Below are 20,746 nucleotides of genomic sequence, written 5' to 3'. Positions count from 1 at the left end.
AAAGTTAACCCAGGACAAAAGACAGAAGCCAAGAAGTAAAGAGATGGTACTTGTCTGTGTGTGGGGGTGGGGGGGGATAGTGGGCTGTACGAAGAACTCCCAAGACAAATGCCTTAGAAGTCAAGGATCAGTCTCAACCAGGGCTTCCTAGGGTTCAGACCAAGGAAGAAGATATGTCGCATTGCATAGCTTACATTGTTCAATAGTACAAAATGAATTATTCCTGGTACTGTCAAAAATGTTTTTAATTAGGAAAAGGAGGAAGTGTGATGGTGGTTTTTGACTAAGACAAACTAAGAAACATGATGAATCCTATTCTTGAACTCAGCTTGACTAAAACAGTATGAAAACATTCCTTGTTTCATAATTTAAATAAATCTTAAGAGTACTAAAGGCTCAGAGTTAAAGGGATAAAATTCTGTATTAGAACCAGGAATCTTGGGCTAGAGAATGTTGAGGAATGAAATCCAATAGTCCATAAGAAGGCATTTGGTATGACTTAATGGAAATTCTTTTAAATTATACATGTCTGGACCCAACTTCTAGGGAATTAGTCAGCCTACAATAAATGTATACAACTCTGTTTATTAGAAGTTTCATAAATGATTCTGATACACACTACCAAATGAGAGTCTTAGGCTGTGATCTTTAAATTTGTCTTCTCACTCAGGCTTTTGAAGCAAACATATGCAGAAAATCAAAGAATGAGAGCACTAGCTGAAAGCTGAAAAGTGGACAATTGAAAAAATTATCAATTGTCAAGTTTCTGTTGTCAATTGAAAAAAGATCCCAGTGCTGTAGATCCGGCAGAGCAAATAGGTCTTATCTCCTGTGCCAACTCCAATCAATTGGAGTTGATTGCCTGGAGCATTTGGAGGAGAGGGTTTGTTTGTTGCAAAATGTATTCAGAGACAGTGTAATTGATCAATATCTGCCAGGTGTTTGGTATTAAGGAGTAGTGGCGCTTATGGCATGTGTTTGTTGACCTTAGCCTCAGGGTTAGATCAGTGAAGAGAAGAAATGATATTGTTGGCAAATTAAAGAAAATGACTTATCCTTCTAAATTTGTATTATATTTCTAAACTTTAGTTATTTTTATAATTTCTAAGCCACATTTAATGTCAGTCTTCTCACTTTTCTTGATTTCCTGCCTGATATCTCTGGGATGTTGATCATCTTTTAGGTCAATGCTTTGTGTTTCTTAATGCTCAAATTCAGCAGCATTAATTTGCAAATCCTGTTCTCTGCCTGTACCCATTATCCTGTGTTCTTCAGGCTCAATAACTTTACTTTTCCATTTATTCAATACATCTCAGCTTCCTCCTCCTATTTTAATCTAGTTATCTGTTTTCTTTCTACACAGAACGAAAGTGTGCTCAAAATACTCAAGGTATGAAAAAAATACTGTACAAAACATAACATTTGTCTGGGCTTTGAGTTGGGGCACAAGTTAGATTTTTTTAAATATCAGGAGTAAGAAGATAGTAACTTCTTCCATATGAGTTCTAAATATTTTGTATGAATCAGAAATATCTCTGTGGCCTTCTCCCTCACATCATATACATATAGAAAAATTAAATCAAAATGGACCAGCGGAAGTGTAAGAACTAAAACTATAAACTGTAAAACTCATAGAAGAAAATATAGGGATAAGTCTTCATGATCTGGAGTTAGCAATGGATTCTTAGATATGACATCAAAAGCACAAGCAACAAAAGAAAAAAAACAGATTGGGCTCTATCAAAGTTAAAAATTTTTGTATTAATATATCAAAGGACACTATTAAGAAAGTGAAAAGGTAGCCTAGAGAATGAGAGAAAATATTTATAAATTATATATTTGATGAGGAGGTAGTATCCAGAATATATATAAAGAAGTGTGACAACTCAACAACAAAAATATGTGTAGTATTAGGATGCCTTGTCACTCACATTGTAATGTATTTTGGACAGAGCACTTTTAAATTTATTTATTTATTTTAATGCAGAGATCACAGCCATGGGACTCAGGAGACTCAGATTATGGTTGCAGCTCTGTGGGTGATTAGCAACATGATCTCTGCTCCCTAACTCCCTGCATTCTGGTTTGCTCATTTGAGCAATTACTTTAAGGCCTATGTTTATTCTAAAAATTGATGATTCTATTATTATAAATTAATAGAAGATTTAACCATGTTTTGAAGGTCAGTTTCCTGAGCACCTGAGTATGTCATGCATTGTCACTTAAAATGGTGCACATACTGAGAGGAATGAGACATACCCTCATCTTTAAAGCAGTATATGATCTAATGGGGAAGAACGTATGAGCAAGGAGCCACAAACTTCGATTCCTACAGCAGCCAAGCAGGGAACATAATACACTGACACAGGCCGGGGGCTGGGGAGTGGTGGTGGCAAACTGCAGAGTGCCCGGCTCTTCTACAGAGGGAAGCCATCACTCTGTTCTAGCCTGTGTTTACCAAGTGGGAATGGGGACTCAGAGTTGCCTGATATTTCCAATTTCAAAAGAATCTAGAAGTCCCTCTTTTTATATGAAATCTCCTGTTTAAAAAACTTTTTGTTGTTGTTGCCAGCCAGTTTAAAATGCTTAAAATAGTGTTTCATAAAAGCAAAAACATGTTTGCCAGCCACGGTAAGTCCTGCAGTCCACCCAGTAGTGACTTCTCGAATGAGCAGATAATTAGAATGCCATACATTCAGTGATAGAAATGTGTGCGAGTTCACAAAGAGTACAGATAGTGATTAACTCTGCACACAATGATTTCTAAAAAGCCCTTGTAATTACTTTCTAGTCACATGTCAATTCTTTACGGCACTTTTTGTTTTTTAAGAATGAGTAATTCATTCACCCTGGAGAGCTGGATGACGCTGAACACGTCTCCCTTGTCTGTTAAGTAAATACGTGTTTGGTAAATTCCACAAGTGAGCTTTTGGAATGTGTTTTGACAGTTTTGCCCATTCAGGTTTTCTGCTGCTTCATCTCCTGGCTTTTACAGTCTTTATTGAATTGTGAAAAAGGGATGTCCTTCCTGCTGCTCTGGTCTTGTTTCATAGAATAGAACGGATTCATTCTCATTTTTCAATGGAGCTGTAATTAACATGGTTCCTTTTGTTTAACAACCTCAATTTACATAGTACCTGCTCATTCCAGAGCATCATTATTGGTAGCACAGCTTCATTGACTGATGTCTGAGGGCTCTGGGAATAGCGTTTGTTAATTATCTGCAGCAAACCAGGTAACTAAGGGGAGGTTCTGCTACTATGACTTTGATGAAAGTAGCACTGATGATTTTTTTAATTGCTTAATGATAGATTTGATCATCTTAAAGCAAAATAGAATACATACTCAGCTGCTGAGGAGGTAGTGCTAAATCATAATTGCTTTAAAACACACACACACACAACCTAGGCCCTGCATACTCTTTTGCTATATTTCTCCAAGAGTAAGTTTACCTTCAGTTTATGTGAATGTATAATTTTCTTTAATAATGTCATGATCAAAGTGCTTGTAAATATTTTATAGTACATAGCAAATGCAAATGTCCTCAGAGGCCAAGCAGGCTACAGTACGAAGCACTCTAATGTTGGAGACTTGGGCAAAATGGAAAGTATATGACCTGCTTAAAAGCATTTAAGTTCTGGCTGTTTGGAGTTTTTAAAAACATTATCCTGGGGGGCAGGATGGGAACACATCTGTGGGACTGATTTGGCCCTTGTGCTCTAGTTTGCTTACATGCTCTGTAGAGAAAAAGAAACATTAAGCATTTAGAGTCATTGAGTTCTAATATTTTACAGTCAGAGGGAGCATCATCTAGTCTGGCCAGGTGCAGTGGCTCACACCTACAATCCTAGCACTTTGTGAAGCCAAGGGAAGATGGCTTGAGGTCAGGAGTTCGAGAACAGCCTGAGCAAGAGCAAGACCCCGTCTCTACTAAAAATAGAAAAATTACCCGTCATGGTGGTGCATGCCTATAGTCCCAGCTACTCTGGAGGCTGAGGCAGGAGGATCACTTGAGCCTAGGAGTTCGAGGCTACATTGAGTTATGATGATGCCACTGCACTCCACTCCAGCCAGGGCAACAGAGCGAGACACTATCTCAAAAAAAAATCATCTAGTCTAAGATTCTCATTTTACATTTAAGGAAGCTGAGGCCCAGAGATAAGGAAGTGTTTTACCTAAATTAAACCCCAAGTGAATATTTACTTCTTTTGAGCAAGTACTAAAGACAAAGGGGGATTTGGAGATCATTCTAGATTTGGTTATATTTCTGTGTCACCAATACAATAGCCACTACCCACATGTAGCTACTGAGCACTTGAGATATGGATAGTGCTACTGAGGACTGAACTTTTAATTTAATTTAATATTATTAATTTAAATATATAAAATCCCCTATAGCTAGTGGGTACTGTATTATTATATATTGGACAAAGAATCTCAGAGATTAGAGTTTTCATCTCTAACTTATTACAGCCTACCTTGAATAAAATTATGCTACTTCACATATAAATTAAGAGCCAGTCAACAGAATCCCTTCTATTTACCTCTCCTCCACCCTTCATGCTGTGGTTTTCATATATTTTACTTTTGCATATATTGTTACTATTTTTACTTTAAACAGTTAATGGCTTTTAAAAGAAAATAAGAGGCTGTGCACAGTGGCTCACGCCTGTAATCCCAGCACTCTGGGAAGCTAATGTAGGATGATCACAGGAGGCCAGGAGTTCAAGACCAGCCTGAGCAACATAGCGAGACTCCACCTCTACAAAAAAATACAAAAATTAGCTGGGCACCATGGTATGCACCTGTAGTCTCAGTTACCAGGGAGACTGAGGCACAAGGATCACCTGAGCCCAGGAATTTGAGATTGCAGTGAGCTATGATAAGGCCACTGCACTAGAGCCCAAGCAACAGAGCAAGACCCTGTCTCAGGGGGAAAAAATTTTATATATATATATATATATATATATATATATATATATATATATATATTTGAAAAAAAGAATTTTTTTTTATCTATAGATTTACCATTTCTGATGCTCATCATTCCTTCATATAGATCCAAGTTTCCCTCCCGTATCATTTCCCTTCAGCCTGAAGAATTTCCTTTAACATGACCCACAGCTTAGTTCTGTTGGATGATTCTCTTATTTTTCAATTATCAAAAAAAATCTTTATTTTACCTGTATTTTTGAAGGGTATTTTTGCTGGATATTGAATGCTAGGACGACTTTTTGTTTTTTTCCTTCAGCACTTTGAAATGTTCCATTGTCTTCTTGCATTGTTTCTGATGAAAATTCAGCCTTCATTTTTATCATTGTTCTCCTACATGTAGCATGTCTTTTTTCTTCTGGCTGCTTTTTTAAAATTTATCTTTAGTTTTTAGAAATTTGGCTGTGATATGACTAGGTGTAGTTTTTATTATATTTATCTTGCTTGGAGTTTGTTAAACTTCTTTGATATGTGGTTCATTTTTAAAAAAATACTATTTGGAAAGTTTTGGCTGTTCTTCAAATGCTTATTCCATCCCCTTTTTTGTCTCTAATAATCTCTTTTTCTGGGACTCTAATTATATGCATGTAAGACCACTTTTCATTATCTTATAGGTTTATTAATACTGTGTTCATTTCTTTTTTAATTTTTATGCCTCCTTCAGTTTGGATAATTTCTACCAACCTGTTTTCATGTTTAATGGTCCTTTCTTCTACAGTGAAGGATGTTCTATTTGGTCCATCTAGTGAATTAATTTCAAATGTTGTGCTTTTCTATTCTAGAATTTCATTTAGTCCCTTTTTAGAGTTTCCATGAACTTAAAAAATTATCTCTTCACTCATTATGTTTACCTTTTCCTGTAAATCCTTCAACACAGTTATAATAGTTGTTCTAAAATCTTTTTCTGCTAGCTTTAAAGACTAGAAGCTGTTGGTCTAACTTATACAGATTGTTTTCTCCTGATTATTTTTTCCCTGCTTTTGGCATGTCTTATAATTTTATAATATTCTAAGTATTATATGAAAAATAACAGTAGAATCTGAAATATAACATTCTGGGTGTAATTTTCTCTGGAAATATTTTATACTATCTTCTGTTTAGATAATGGAATGATCAGATTTTCCCAAAAGCTGAGTTGGTGTTAAGCTGAGTCTCTAATAGATGAGATTCATCTATGATGAATCTTCCTAATCCGGTGTTTATGCTGCTTTAAAAAAAAATAGTATCAGTTGTGGATCTGGGAGTGGGTTGATCTGTGTTGCAGATAATTTTTGGTTCATATTTATACTCAGTGTGTTAGAGTACAAGCACCACAAGGATGTGTTGGAGTATGTGGTTTCTCTTTACTAACCAGCTCCTTCTCTATTGCCTCTTCCTTGGCAAATTTGAAGATTGAGGGAAAATTATCAGACCAAGACCATGCATTTGTGTTTGTGTTTAGAGCTCATCTGGATTTCATTCTGTCTCATCAGCCTACATTGTCATATAATGTTTGACCGATTGCCCTCATCCCTATAAATTCCATGGCAGGCTCATACGCAGACCAGGCACTCGCTCTAGGTATGAAAGTTGCCACAACTCTTTGCTCACATAAGAAGTGTTTGTTTTGCTTTAGAATTGATCAGGGCTTCTTTGCATCTTCTGGACTTCCCCCAGAAACATTTGGTAATTATTTTGTCTGGGTTTTTCTTATTTCCATGGTGTGGTCATTTGCATCTTTCTACATCCTAACTGGAAGCAGAAGTTCCTCATATGTTTTGAATTGTCCAATAATGACAGATGGTGAAAGAACTATCTTTTCCATTGACCCACCTTTCCAGGTGTCAGGAATTCAAAAGACCCTTCATGCCTGAGTAACAGCAATACTGAGGATGACCTAGACACTCTCAGAACATGACAGCAAAATCAGTGCCCAAGAAGGTGTGCTAAGTACCAAAGAGTGACTGACCCAACCACTCCATGGTCAGATCCCTCTTGGGAAAGCTGTATGTGACTCCCTCTGCTTCCTATAGCAACAGGTTTTCTACCTTTATTAGATTCAGTGGCCCGAAGTTCCCAAGCCACGTCCAAAATTGAGTGCTGCAATTTGTTAGGAAATGACACTTCAGGTTTTTCATGGTTGGTGTTCTGCAATACAAATATTAATATGAACACAGATCCTTCAAAATAGCTCTTTTATGGTATTGTTATGTACTCCCTGCATTTCACAGAAGTTCCCGTATGCAAACAATAAATTGTGAATGCCTTTTACCTGCTACTACTGCTACTAAAATTGCTGATGGAGTTTCCAAGTGCCAGAAAACAACCTTACCTTTTCTTAGTTCTTTAAAGTAGATTCAACAGGCTGCCTTCACTTGTTAAAATAATTTGTTGGAAACCACAACAAACTTAAAGTTTGTAAAAAGGAAGTTAAATAAGTGTGCTAAGGAATAATCAGTATCTTCTGAAAAGTGTTTTGTTCATAGCATAATGGCCAAAATTTTTAAAAAAATATTTTGAATTAATCAAATTAATCAAATGGGATATTTTTGGTGAATTAGATTTGAAGCCGCTTGCATTTCAACCAAATTTATAACATGTGACCTTCAGTCAGTTCCAACTTCTTATAGAAAATATTTTAACCTGCTCATCTCTAAAATACAGGGCTAATAATTTTTTTTATAAAAAATTCATATTAGTCTTATGATGGTCTTATACTGTTGGTCAGATGACATTATTATTGTATGAATAGAGAGACACGATATAAGCTCCTCAAACTAAGTCTTTGTTTTGCGATGCCATCCCAGTGTGCCAGGAAGTATCTTGCTAGATTTGAAGTTACCTGTTTCCTTTCCAATTTTTGTATGGGGCAGGAAAGTGTTCAGTGTCTGTTATGTACACACCCTCAAAAAGATTGAAGAGGAAAGGAAATGTTAGCCAAAAACTCTTTTGCAAGTGTATGTCCTTATAAAAAAGGCCATGGATCAAAAAGATGATTGATTCTGGATAATTGTGAAAACAAAAACTCATTTTATGTGTTTGAGTGTTATACTCCCGGGATGCTTCCCAGGACCCCTGTGGAAATGATAGAAGAAGTGCAGGAAGGAACTGTTTTTCAGGAATTCATTTATCATGCTTATACTGACATGTAGAATTCCAACATAGAGAATCAGCCTTTACTTCTTTTATGCTTCCCAATCTCAAGATCTCAAGATCTTCACAGTCAACACATAGAGTATTTATAACACTTATGATTTCTCAAATTATCTTAATAGCAGCAGTATGGCTATTCCCATTCTAAAGACATTATGAAAATTTAAAGAACTGAAATGTCTAGACTCAGTATATCACATCTGCCAGTGGTTTAGGCCTATGAGCTTGGGTTCTTTCTTTTTTGGTGTTTTTGGTGATTGCTTACATCTTAAGTTCAGTTATTCAAGAAAAACCTCATAATGTTACTAATTTTTAATGCAAAATTCCCAAAATATTTGATACTTTTCTGAGGAATGATAGTCTATATTTAAAAATATATAATTTGCTGTCTTTTGTTTGGTTTTGGTTTGACTGGGAGAGGGAGACCCATAGTGGAAAAAAAACAGGGCTGGGTGTAGTGCCTTGCACCTATAATCCTAGCACTTTGGTAGGCCAAGGCAGGAGGATTACTTGCAGAGGAAAGTTTGAGACCAACCTGGACAATATAGCAAGACCTGATCTCTACAACAAAAAAAATCAGTGGGGCATACTGGTGCGTGCTTGTAGACCCAGCTACTCAGCTACTGAGTGGTCCTGAAGCAGGAGGATCACTTGAGCCCAGGAGTTTGAGTTCTAGGCTGCAGTAAGCTATGATTGTGCCACTGCATCCTGGCCTAGGCGACAGAGTGAGACCTTGTCTCTAAAACAAATGAACATATAACTTTCTTTGCATTAATCTTTTTTTTTTTTCATTCCAAATGAGCAAGCATTTTGAATTTTCTTTATTAGAGCATTAAAATGGGAGGTAGCAAGTAAGAAATCAAAAAAGAATAGTTTCCAACAAATGCATGGTTTTTAGGTGTTAAGATTAGGATATGTACACTCTTGCCAATATCTTTTCTCTTACCGGATACAGTTAAGACTTGGGATGCTGAGCTATTTCCCAGGAGGGAAGGAAATTGTGGGAGTGGCTTATGACTCCTGAAAAGGCCCAATCTCTTTACCCCTTATTCATTGATTTCATCAGTAGCAGACTATAGATCCATACAAAGTAGAGTTTTTCCCCTGGTGAGCCTGATAGAATTATGGATCTATTATCTGCTTTGTGATGTTGTCTTCTCCAGTGCCACCCTTAATAGGCTTTGGGAATAGGAACCTTTCATATACTTTGTTTTTCACTTTATTTCATTCCTTTATTTCTTCATTCTTTCTACAAATACTTACTGGAGACACTATACAGGCCATACATACAGTAGTAATAACCTATTTCCTATTGTGTTGAGATTATGGATTCTAATACCATCAACCTGGATAGAAGAAAATATTATATAAATAGTATTTTGTTGGAAAAATTATGGTTTTGATGGTGCTCATATATATTACAGATTTTAAGTTAAAATGAATTAAGATTGCTATATTATATTGATTAAAGAAATTCAATCACAGTATGACAAAATTGAATATTATAGTAGTTATTCAAAGAAAGAAAAATTCAACTTCAGTTATTTCCTCCTTCTCCGTTATTGATATCATCTTCCACTTTTATGATGCTTCCACTGGGAGCCATATATCTTATCCAATTTTACCTTTAGGAGAAATTGTATAGAGTTAATAATAAAGAGCTAAAATAAATCTAAGAGGAGGTACTATACTGGGAAAAAATTTTCAGTTTCTACAGTGTCAAAAATATATTTATTGTAGTGTATGTAACTATTTTTTATTAGTTGGATTTTCTATCATGAAAAGAATATATAGTTCTTTTTCTGATGTGCTTTGAAATATAAACTTTGCTGTAACATTTGCCTTGAACTGCTAAATCTTCACTACTGGCATGGAAGTTCCATGAGTGCAAACGCTTGCTCTTGTTTACTGGCCACATCCCTGTCACCTATACCTGGCACAACATGGGGACTCAATCCTAATTTGTTGACTGTGCTTTGAATCTTATACGCTATACAATGACATACATTTGTACAGCACCCTATAGCTTCCACAACATTTTTACTTAGGCTGTCTCGTTTGATCATAACATTAATTTTATGAGAAAAGTAGGACAGATATTGTATCCTATGAATAAAATTCTAGCTCAAGTGAGTTATGACAGAACCAGAATAGGAGGGTGTCAAAGTCCTAATAGTCCATTGATTTGTTTATATCCATCATCGTCATTCAACCAATGCTTATTATTATTGTTCTGAGCCAGTGATTGTGCTAAATTTTTTTTTTTTTTTTTTTTTTTGAGACAGAGTCTCGCTTTGTTGCCCAGGCTGGAGTGAGTGCCATGGTGTCAGCCTAACTCACAGCAACCTCAAACTCATGGGCTCAAGCAATACTACTGCCTCAGCCTCCTGAGTAGCTGGGACTACAGGCATGCACCACCATGCCCAGCTAATTTTTTCTGTACATATTAGTTGGCCAATTAATTTCTTTCTATTTACAGTAGAGACGGGGTCTCGCTCTTGCTCAGGCTGGTTTCCAACTCCTGACCTCGAGCAATCCGCCCACCTTGGCCTCCCAGAGTGCTAGGATTATAGGCGTGAGCCACCGTGCCCAGCCGCTTGTGCTAAATATTTTAACTGAACTATCTAACTGAACCCCAAAACAGCCCCATGTTTTAATACTATTATTATTCTTCCCATTTTATAAATAAACTGAGGCATAATGAAGTCAGCTAACTCTGACATGAGCCCATGTAACTAGTAAGGGTCCACACTGGGATTTCGGCTCAAGCAGTGTGAATTTATAGCCAAAGCTCTCAGTGTGGTCTAACAGCTGCTCTACAGTTTTTAAGATGTCCTTTTAAAAAATTTGTCAGTGTACGTACATGAGGCAAATAACTACCGTGGTTATTTCTTCATGACTTTATTAAATTATTTGCTATTATTACAACAGATGCTTGTTCAATATTTCTACAAATTTATAAGCCAGAGATGATCATTGTTATAGATAGAGACAATACAAGAGGGGAAAATAGAAAGATGTAGAATAGGGAAGTCAGACAAGTTGCCAAGATTTAAGAGAGGCAGATTGGCATTCTGCTAGCATAGAACAAGGCATCTTCCAGATAATGGAGAATGAGTCTGAAAAAAATGTATTCAAGCAACTGGATATTTGTGAGGTCAAGACATACCTGCTGTCTCATAAAGGAGTCTGCAATCAGAGGAGAGACTGCCTATTGCCAACCAAACGAGATGATGGTGGCAGGGGAAAACCCCACTGAAACTTAGATTTTTAATGAATGTTCTAAGCTGCCTCTACCAGTATAAATGTTTGGAAGTTCTCGGTTGAAAGCCCTGCCTGCAGTGTGAGGGCTCCTCAACTACCTATTAATGAGTGCAACTCACCTTGACTTAACTCAAGTATCTGTAGAAGCTGATAACACATTAAAGGAGCCTTCACCTCTCAGAGTCCAGAAGCCTAGAGATAGTTCTGCTACCAATAAGCTACAGTAGGTGAGACTAGGGGGATGACTTATGCAATGTGAACACATTAAAGTCAAAATTGTTCTAAATGGAGACCGACTTACATATGCAAAATGGCACCATAATGAGTAAAGAAGGTAGAGCGGAATCATTAACATTTCTTATAATCTATAAAAACCAAATGCTAAATTCCATGATGACAAGATAATAGACCCTTGGACCTAGACTCTCCTCCATCTTTGCTGATAATTTGCCAGAGTGGCCCGGGCAAGTCACATCACCTCTAAATCATGATCGCCATGTTGGTTATGTTCTACAGGTCAAATTTCTAATCATACCTAAGATAAATAGATACATTTATCAAATCCAGTTTATATTTGTCAAAATACATGAATTGAAATATGTGTCTGATGTATATGTGAGCTACTTTAACATTTCATGTCACTTTGATACTTTTGAAAGTTATTCTTGCATGTACTCCACATTGTCTTTCCTTACTCAAATTTTCTTTTCCATAGAGCAAATCGGTCAGGAGATGTTGGAAAACCTCAGTCACGACAGAGAAAAGATACAGCGGGCACGTGAAAGGGTGAGCACAAGTCATACAGTTCCTTCACATGTTCGTAAATGAGACAACATAAAGGAAAGGTCACTGGGACATACACAACAACAATTACGTAGATGTGAATTTGCATAAATATGGGTAGGGTGGCAGAGTATGTAAAGCCTGTGTGGAGAAAAAGAAAGAGACTGAGATGGAGAAAAAAGCTGACTCTATTTTTCTTTCCATCCCAGAATGCCCCCAGGGGTATATTTTATTCAGCCCTGTAGCTGAGAAGGTCATTGAGGGAGATTTTGGAGTATGTCAGTCTTTCAGAGTGAAACCTATAAAAACATTTATGTCTTATCCTTCCTTCATTCATTTTGTTTTTGTTTGTATTTTTAAGACGTTGTCCATTCATAAACTGGAGATAAATTACGAGGTGTACTTTAACTGTTGTCAGCCTGCGAGACACTTGCTTTTATATCCAGTTCAAGTATCCAGTTTAAAGCCTCTGGGATTACCTCTCACATGTCATTTTCAGAATCTAAGAATTTTTGTAGTCTGCATAGTTATCAGAAATGTGTGTATTTTTGTATATTTAAGCATTTTCATTGTTTGGATTTTCTATCATGAAATAAATTGTTGCTTGCCATGCACTTTAGAAATAATCTAAGTGCACATAGTTTCGTTTTGTTTTGATGTTGCTTTTCTTCTTCCAGCTTCGGGAAACAGATGCTAATTTAGGGAAAAGCTCCAGGATCCTGACGGGGATGTTGCGAAGGTAAGAGCAAGGTAGGGACCTGTCTTCCTCTCATTCTCTTTTTTAATACTGTTTTCATCCACTTGTGATGGGGCATTTTACAGGCTTTTGAGCTTCTGCTCTTAGTGCCTTGTGTCAATACCCTTTTGAAATAAAACAGCACTGATATTAACTCTTGTTTGGACAGGGACACATACTAATACAGATTATAGAGAAGGCTTGAGCTAGGGGGGTTACCTCAAGCTATGGAAAAAATTAGGGTTAGACATGAAGTATTTTTTTATAGCCTGAGGAAGGCCCCATGGCAAGAGCAGTCTGATTTATTTTCTATTTTGATAGCCTCCTTCTTACAGAGAGAATGCAGGCTTATCACTATCAGGAGTACACTTGGTATTAGCTTTGCTCTCTGTTGCCTTGTTTTCATTTCTTTAAGGTTTGGGGAAGCATTTCCATTTTATGTATATACTTAAAGATGATTCATAAAATGTAAAATGATTTGAATAAACTTGTATGTGCTAACAAGCAAATGTTTATGTTTTATATGTGCATCTAAACTTTGATGGAAAATGTATGAGTACGAAAAAGTAAATGAATGAGTGTAGGTAATATCCTTATAAGCATATTCAGCATGGAATTATTTTACATTCAGAATCTACCAAATAAGACTATCATCTAGCATGGCTGTCAGTTTGGAACTGTAGATAGAAAAGTAAATGAGAAATGTTGAGAATGACCTCTGGAATAGCTTCATTAGAATTTTAAAGAAGGAAATCTGCTTTATAGCTGATACTATAGTGACAACTGTTTACAAATAACTAAAGTCTGCTCTGATTGTGTATCCATATACAGTAATTTGCTAAAAATATGTTTGCTGTGTTAGAGATTTATTGCATGTGAACCAATCAAATGTATGGTTGTTTAATCTTCAAGGCCAATGAGATTCTTCTGTCGGCCTGACCAGGAGCGAGCCTAAAGCTCACTTCCAGCCAAGGCTGGCCTAATGCTATATTGCCTCCCCTTTTCCTGGACACGCAGTCCCAACTCAGAACCATAAACCACCAAATTCTCTGATTCAGAGTAATATCTAAATTACCTAAGAAAAACTCAAAATTCACAGAGAAGGGAAGTGGCGATTGAAAGGAATGCTTCAGTGCCTGTAGACAATAAAAAAGAAAGGGGGGAAAAAACCTCTATTGCTTCCCTGGGAGGGCTCCTGCAACGTGAGCTGTAACGAATATTCTGCATATGTCTCCATTTTGTCAAATCTCATTAAAGAGTCCGCCTGCTTTATGTCAATTGTGCTGTCCAGAAATCATTCATCATTTTTAGTGTAAAAAAAATCATGTGGTTATTTAAATAATATCATATTAATGTTAAAGTTCAGCTGTCATTTAATGGTATGGCTTAATCAGATGTAGCATTTAGGAAAAATAGTTTATTCAGGCTCTTCATAGCTTTCAGGTTGGCAGATTCAAATAAGGATTTATGGGTTTTGAAACTAATGTATTTCTGTCCATGTTTCTGCTTGATGTACCTCACCCTTTAGTGCAGGACACTGCAGACAGTTATTTCAACAAATAAAGCATCTCCTCATGTTGTGTTTGAATAAATTTGCAAGTCATTTAGAGAGGGTGAAGCACAAACAACTTCTGCAACCTTTGACTGGGCTTTCTGTAGGGAAATCGTACTAACGTGGTCGTTTAAGAAGCCTACAGAAGAAAATTACTCTCTTGAAATCTACTTGGGGTTCTCTTTGTAGGCAAACTCAGTCAATCACTGACTCATCTCATTTTGGGATATATCTAGAGTATGAACAGAAATAAAAATCCCCAGATGAACATCACCTTGCTATGTCTGAACCAAGGAAACTCTTAGGTCTACCCGTTCTTACGTATGACAATGTTTTTTACTAGGCATAGCTAGGGTCTTGGTATCAGCTATGATATCTAGATTTTATTAAGCAATGCCGTAATCTCTTTGGGTCTTTGGGGACCAAATGCAGGTAGTGGTTGTTTTTGGTTTCTAATTACTATCCCACATTATATACAATTTATTTTGGACTTAGGAAAAGACATAAACATTTTTACCAAACTCTTTACTTTGTTATTTTGGTTATCTTCTAGAAAAGCAGTCTCTAGAGAAATGGAACCAGCATTAATGTACCACAATCTTTTATTTAATGCTCTGATTCTTGCTTCCTTGGCAACAGCCCTGCCAGTCACATGGCATTTGCTTCCAGCACTGGTAAAGTTTTATTTCAGAAAGAGAAGCCACATTCTCTTACTCTTGTTCTTACCGAAACTACATAGCTATGTTGTGTGTCAACAGGTGCTTCTGATTTAAGAAACATTATAATATGGAATCATGGGCTCAACTATCACCTTCACAAATGTATGAAAGAAATGAATGTCTTCTTTGTGCAGTGTAGGTATTTACCTGAATACAGCATTGGCTTGTTTTCATAGGATAAGTTTTGTGTGACTGAGAATATATATTCTATAATATATCAAACGAAAAATTATTTTATTTTAAAAAAGATTGCAGGTTGTTTTCAATTTTTTAAACCTGGGTTGTTTTTAAGTTTGTAAAATGAACAGAAGTGGCTTGACATGGCCCCTCATTTAGGTCTTTTTACTCGTGGTGAGTAGTCTGTTACGAAGACAGGTGAAACCCATGTTCCCATCAGTGCCAAAGTCTATATTTATGTCTGCTTCATTATCTGTAAGACTGGCCAAAAGCAGATGGAGAAACAATCAGTAAGCAACAAAAATTAAGTTTATAAAATCCAGCAGCCACTAAATAATTATCTACCACTTATTATTTTTAATCTTTTATTAACTTCAAATGAGGTAAAAAAAAATTTATTTCCATCTGCATTATTTGTTCCTCAGTAAATATTAATATTTAATGCCTGTATAGCAGGCCTGGGGACCCTAAGATGAAGCCAGTTTCATTCTTACCTTCAGAGCACTTCAGCTTGGTAGAGAGTGTATGCATAAAAATGCGCTGTGATAATTCACAAAATTATCTAATTCTTAATGAAGCTATTGAAGATTCTGCAGCTCCAATTAATCCTGTTGTCATTAATAAGGGCACCAGGAAAAAAAAAATTACTAATAAAAAGTAGAATTTAAATAACTATAAAACAAATGTGTTAGAAAAAAAATTAGGGAAATGGAAAATGATTTATGGACTCATAACACAAGTTTTGAAAGGAACTAAGGTAGGCAGAAAATATTGAGACACACAGTATCCAGTCGAGTGAGATAGCAACTGATTCAACCAAACAAATAACTTATCCTTCACGTAACTATGCTATATTACCAAAAGAAAGAAAACAAAGGAGAAAATTAGTCCATTCAGAATTATAATAGCAACACTTGACATCAGAACGCAGCTATGGCTGATTTTCTGGAAAGTAATTTTTCTTCTGTCCTGCTGTAAGATGGAGAGCTACCTAGGGAAAAACCGTTCATTTCCTGACTCTGTAGACAGAGTTTAAATAAAATGAATTCAGATAATAATGAAAATGATCATGAAGCAAATGACTGTTCATGTCGTAACTTGGTCCCAGAAATGGATTTTCATTGACTTTCACAAAATTTGATTGTTATAATTGGCTGTCTTAAAGTATCATAGTATCACTGGGAGGCTTAAATGTTTCTCTTCACATACATGGATTTTTGTGCCTGTTTTTGCGTGTACTTTCTTCTCTGCATTTGAGAGGGAAGTCTCATTAGTTCAAACTGTGTTGACAATAAGTAAAAATGAAAATAGAGATTTCAAGATTTTTAGTCAGAACAAAAGGAAATCATGATTCTATTTCCTTCTACCTCTGAAGAGTTAATAATCAATCAGTAATAGTATCTTTGTTTCTAAAATAAATCTGAAGGATTCCTCAGGAATGCAGCAAAGTTATAGTTTGAGAGCTCCTTTGACATGAATTTGGAAGACATGTTACAGTTTTCTGTTGGCTCATCAACTACATTGTATAGGCTGGCGAGAGGCTTACAGAAGGAAATGGCATATGTGATATTGTAAAAAACATTTTTCCTGTCTGACAATCTCAATATCAAATGATTTCCTCTCTCCCCTACACTACCTATATTTGCCCCAACTATTTACCCACATGCCAGAATATTTCCTTTAAAAAATGAATTTTGTTTCTCCTTCCAACATAAGTATGGTAACTTGTAACGTCTTTGTGCATGGACCAGCTGAGAAGTCTTTTGATTTGCAATATAAACAAAGCAGATGGTATTGAATGCAGTTGACCCAGCTAGCCCTGTTCATACAATATTACTTAATACATGTTTTTTTGTTAAGAGTTACTTCTGAGTCAATCTAGGAAATAATTGCCACCTATCGTTGCTAGCGCATTTTGCATTTTAAACATAGTTTTGTTGCTTTGGTAGAATGACAAGTAAAACATCTGGAAAGCTTAAATGTACTGTCAGAATGATTCCTAACAGTAAGTATACCAGAAATGCCAATGCAAGATCCGTAAGCTATAAAAATATATATTTTTTAATGACCAGATTGATTCTTAAATATGCTATTGGCTACATGTTTAAGCTTCTTTAAAAACGCATTCTTTTCCCTGCCTCCTCCCCCACCCCCCGCCCTGCTCATTGTTCCCAGGAAACATTTGGTTATATTTTAATTGTTCTTATTACAATGTCTGAAAATTCAGCATAGTTTTCAAGACTTATGAGAAACATGTCCTTGAAAATTTGCACTCAATTTTTATGCGCTGAAAAGGGGATCTCCTCTCGCAGGACCTCGCATTTATGTTTTTACTTCTCTCTCTCTCTTTTGCTTTCCCTCCCTCCTTTTCTCTGTGTATCTCATTCCTTCTTTGTGGCGTGTTTTATGTACCAGGAATGAACATGGGCCCTGACCTGAAATTAGTGTAGCAAAATCTTGACCTCCAAGTTACTCTTCAGCTTTTAATCAAGTGCTTGTTCCTGCAGAATAAAATGATTGAATTTGCTGTAGATTCTTTGGACTGAACAGATTTAGGATCTGAGCTAGAGTAATGCTACAAAGGGAAAAATTGTTTTTAAAAATCTTAGTTCTTTGTGCGTGAATAAACCTATTACTATACAGTTGACTCATTGCCTTTGTCCCATGATCTCTTCAAGGCCAACATGGGTGATGTTTTTTTATCAAACTAAAGAACAGCTTTTGATTGCCTTATGTATGTTTCTCTTGAATAACATTCTTGTGCCTTTAAACATAGACTTTTGGTGTAGTGTCAGACACTCAAATGTAGCATCTAAAGTTATCTATCAGTGATAACTCTATCAGCTGCATTGATTGAGCCCAAAGAGGGGGAGAGAGAGAGAGAGAGAGAGAGAGAGAGAGAGAGTGTGTGTGTGTGTGTGTGTGTGTGTCTGACCCTAAACCATGTGTTACACGTTATCTGATTTAATCCTTAACAACCCTGTGAAGGCAATATGATTATGCCCATTTTACAGATGAGTCTAACTGAGCCTAGTGAAGTTAAGTAAATTATTCAGAGTCACATCTGTAGAAAGGTGCAGAATTAGGATATGAACTTAGCTTGCTCTTTTGAACATACCACACAAGGCTCCAAAAGGCTAGTTTACAGATCAGAGCCAGTTTACACTAATGGTGAAATGAGAAGAGTAAGATGAAACTGATGAGTAATTTTGTGCCGACTTTTAAGCTTATATACTGTGATAATTCCATTTTTTTCTGTGAAATAATTGTGGCAGTAAACAATTTCCTTAAGCTAGTTCATTGTTATAGTAAAGAGAAAAATAAACACTCGGACCTATTAAACACTGGCAGTCACGTGTCGTCTTCCCCCCTTCCCATGCTTGCTCTCATTTTACTGGCCAGTAATTGAGAACCCACACTCTACTGTGTCCTTTCATAACCAAAAACTGCAACTTATGCGTGCACTGGAGACCTCGTAGGTGATAGGCACGGTCCTGGATACTTCATCTTATTTCATCTTCATGGTAACTCTGTAAGGCAGATTCTTCTTATTTTAAGAAGGGAACTGTTGTAATATCAGCTGTTGTGAGGCAGCACTCTGAATACTCTGCTAGTCAGCAAGTGTGCTGGGCGAGAGTCCCAGGGGGAAGGGAGAATGGTGGCACTGACAGAAACAGGGACATAAGGAAAGAATGATGGGATTATTATTATTATTAATGTTTAAAGTTATAAAAAGTCATAGGAAGCTCTGAAAAAAAGTAAATTTAAAAACATCACTTTAGAATTTATCAGCTAAAATTACTATTAATTAACATTTTGATTTTAGCCTTTGCTCCCAGGCTTTTTTTTTTTTTAAGCAATGACAATAGTGATAATAACCAACATTTCAACATTTACTGAAACCTTATTATGGACCAGGCACTGCTGTGTGCACTTTACACATAGTGAGTCATTTAACCCTCATAAGGATTTATGGGGTAGGGACTGTTGTCCCTATTTTGCAGACAAGAAGACTGAGGTACAGAGAGGTGAGATTCTTGCCGAAGGCTAAGAGCTAGAAAGAAAGTGGCAGAGCCCACCTCTTACCCACTAGGGCACATGCCTCTCGACAATTTTGTTTGAATAATTAAAAGCAAGGCTGTTTTCTCCAACAAGGACAAGGCTCCAGATGATACAGAGTTAGGTACAAAAATAAAATTTCCTAACAATGCTACTTGTCAGACACTGGAGGGTAAGGGAGATTATAGACTCTCCGCCGCACATTGTTGGTTTGTGTTGGTTTTGATTAATGCCACAGAGTCTATGCTCCAAAATAAAACAATTCTAAGGGGCTCCTTAAAAAACCCTCAACTCGGGACTCCTTGGCACACAGGAGCCACAGCGATTGCCTGCAGCCCAGCCTAAATAATGGAATCTGGTAGGGTTTGCTCGGTGCTTTCAGGAACAATTGTCTGCACATCTGTGTGGAGAATTCTGTTGGAGGAAGGGTAAGAGTCCAGCATGGTGGGAACATAGCCCTGGAAGCAGACAACTTAACATCTTGCTCTTTCCATCTCTCGTCTCAGATCTCTCACGTGTGAGTTCCATCCTTTGTCAGGGTTTCCCCTTTTGGAGACAAAGCTTTGGCCAGCCTCTCAGTGATACCCATTGACTATCGAAATTTTTTCTTCCCAATACTTCCGACAAAACTCATAGTCTGGAGTCTTATTGATTCTGATGAGCTCTGTTAGGTAAATGCTCCATTAATCTATGATCTGATGTCTATACGTGGGACCCTGTGCAGGGAAAGGACAGACAGAATGAGTGAGCATAGTCCTTTTTCCAGAAAGGGGAATAGATACTGAGTAAGCAAAAACAACAGATGTTACCTTTGGAATATTCCAGGTAAACTTTTTCTACACTCTGGATCTCAGGTGAAATACCACTCTCTCCTTTGAGCCTTCATCAGCCTCCCAGCCAGAGTGATCCGTCGTTTCTCTGACCCTTCACAGCAATTTGCATTTCTCATAAGACACTAACATCATCTACTTTGTATTGCAGTTATTAGCATCTACTTCTTAATTTTCTTCTAGACCATTCTTATCCCCTACCCTCATTCCCAAAAGGATTTTTTTTATTACAGCTCCCCACTGTATTGTGCAACCAGCTGAAATAAATAGGAGAGGAAATACAGGGAAAGATAATAAAAGAAATCACTTTAGTACCCCCAAAGTATGGACTTTCCATAAACTCCTGGCCGGGCGCGGTGGCTCAAGCCTGTAATCCTAGCACTCTGGGAGGCCGAGGCGGGCGGATTGCTCGAGGTCGGGAGTTCGAAACCAGCCTGAGCAAGAGCGAGACCCCGTCTCTACTATAAACAGAAAGAAACTAATTGGCCAACTAATATATATA

General features: G+C 36.9%; 1 protein-coding gene across 5 annotated transcripts in view; it reads left to right on the top strand.

Annotated features, from left to right (window-relative positions):
* Positions 1-20,746, top strand: part of VTI1A (vesicle transport through interaction with t-SNAREs 1A) — a 328,547-nt gene that overhangs the window by 177,326 nt on the left and 130,475 nt on the right. For 3 of the 5 annotated variants that reach the window (XM_076009793.1, XM_012771719.3, XM_012771711.3), the window contains 2 exons: positions 12,104-12,174; positions 12,849-12,910. In XM_076009793.1, the coding sequence (XP_075865908.1) occupies positions 12,104-12,174; positions 12,849-12,910 (133 nt within the window). Of the gene's footprint in view, positions 1-12,103; positions 12,175-12,848; positions 12,922-20,746 lie in introns of all 5 variants that reach the window. The other 2 variants (XM_012771757.3, XM_012771731.3) reach the window with 1 other exon arrangement.

This window comes from Microcebus murinus, chromosome 14, assembly GCF_040939455.1.
Source record: "Microcebus murinus isolate Inina chromosome 14, M.murinus_Inina_mat1.0, whole genome shotgun sequence".
NCBI classification, from domain to species: Eukaryota; Metazoa; Chordata; class Mammalia; order Primates; family Cheirogaleidae; genus Microcebus; species Microcebus murinus.
This window is presented reverse-complemented; position numbering and strand designations above follow the sequence as displayed.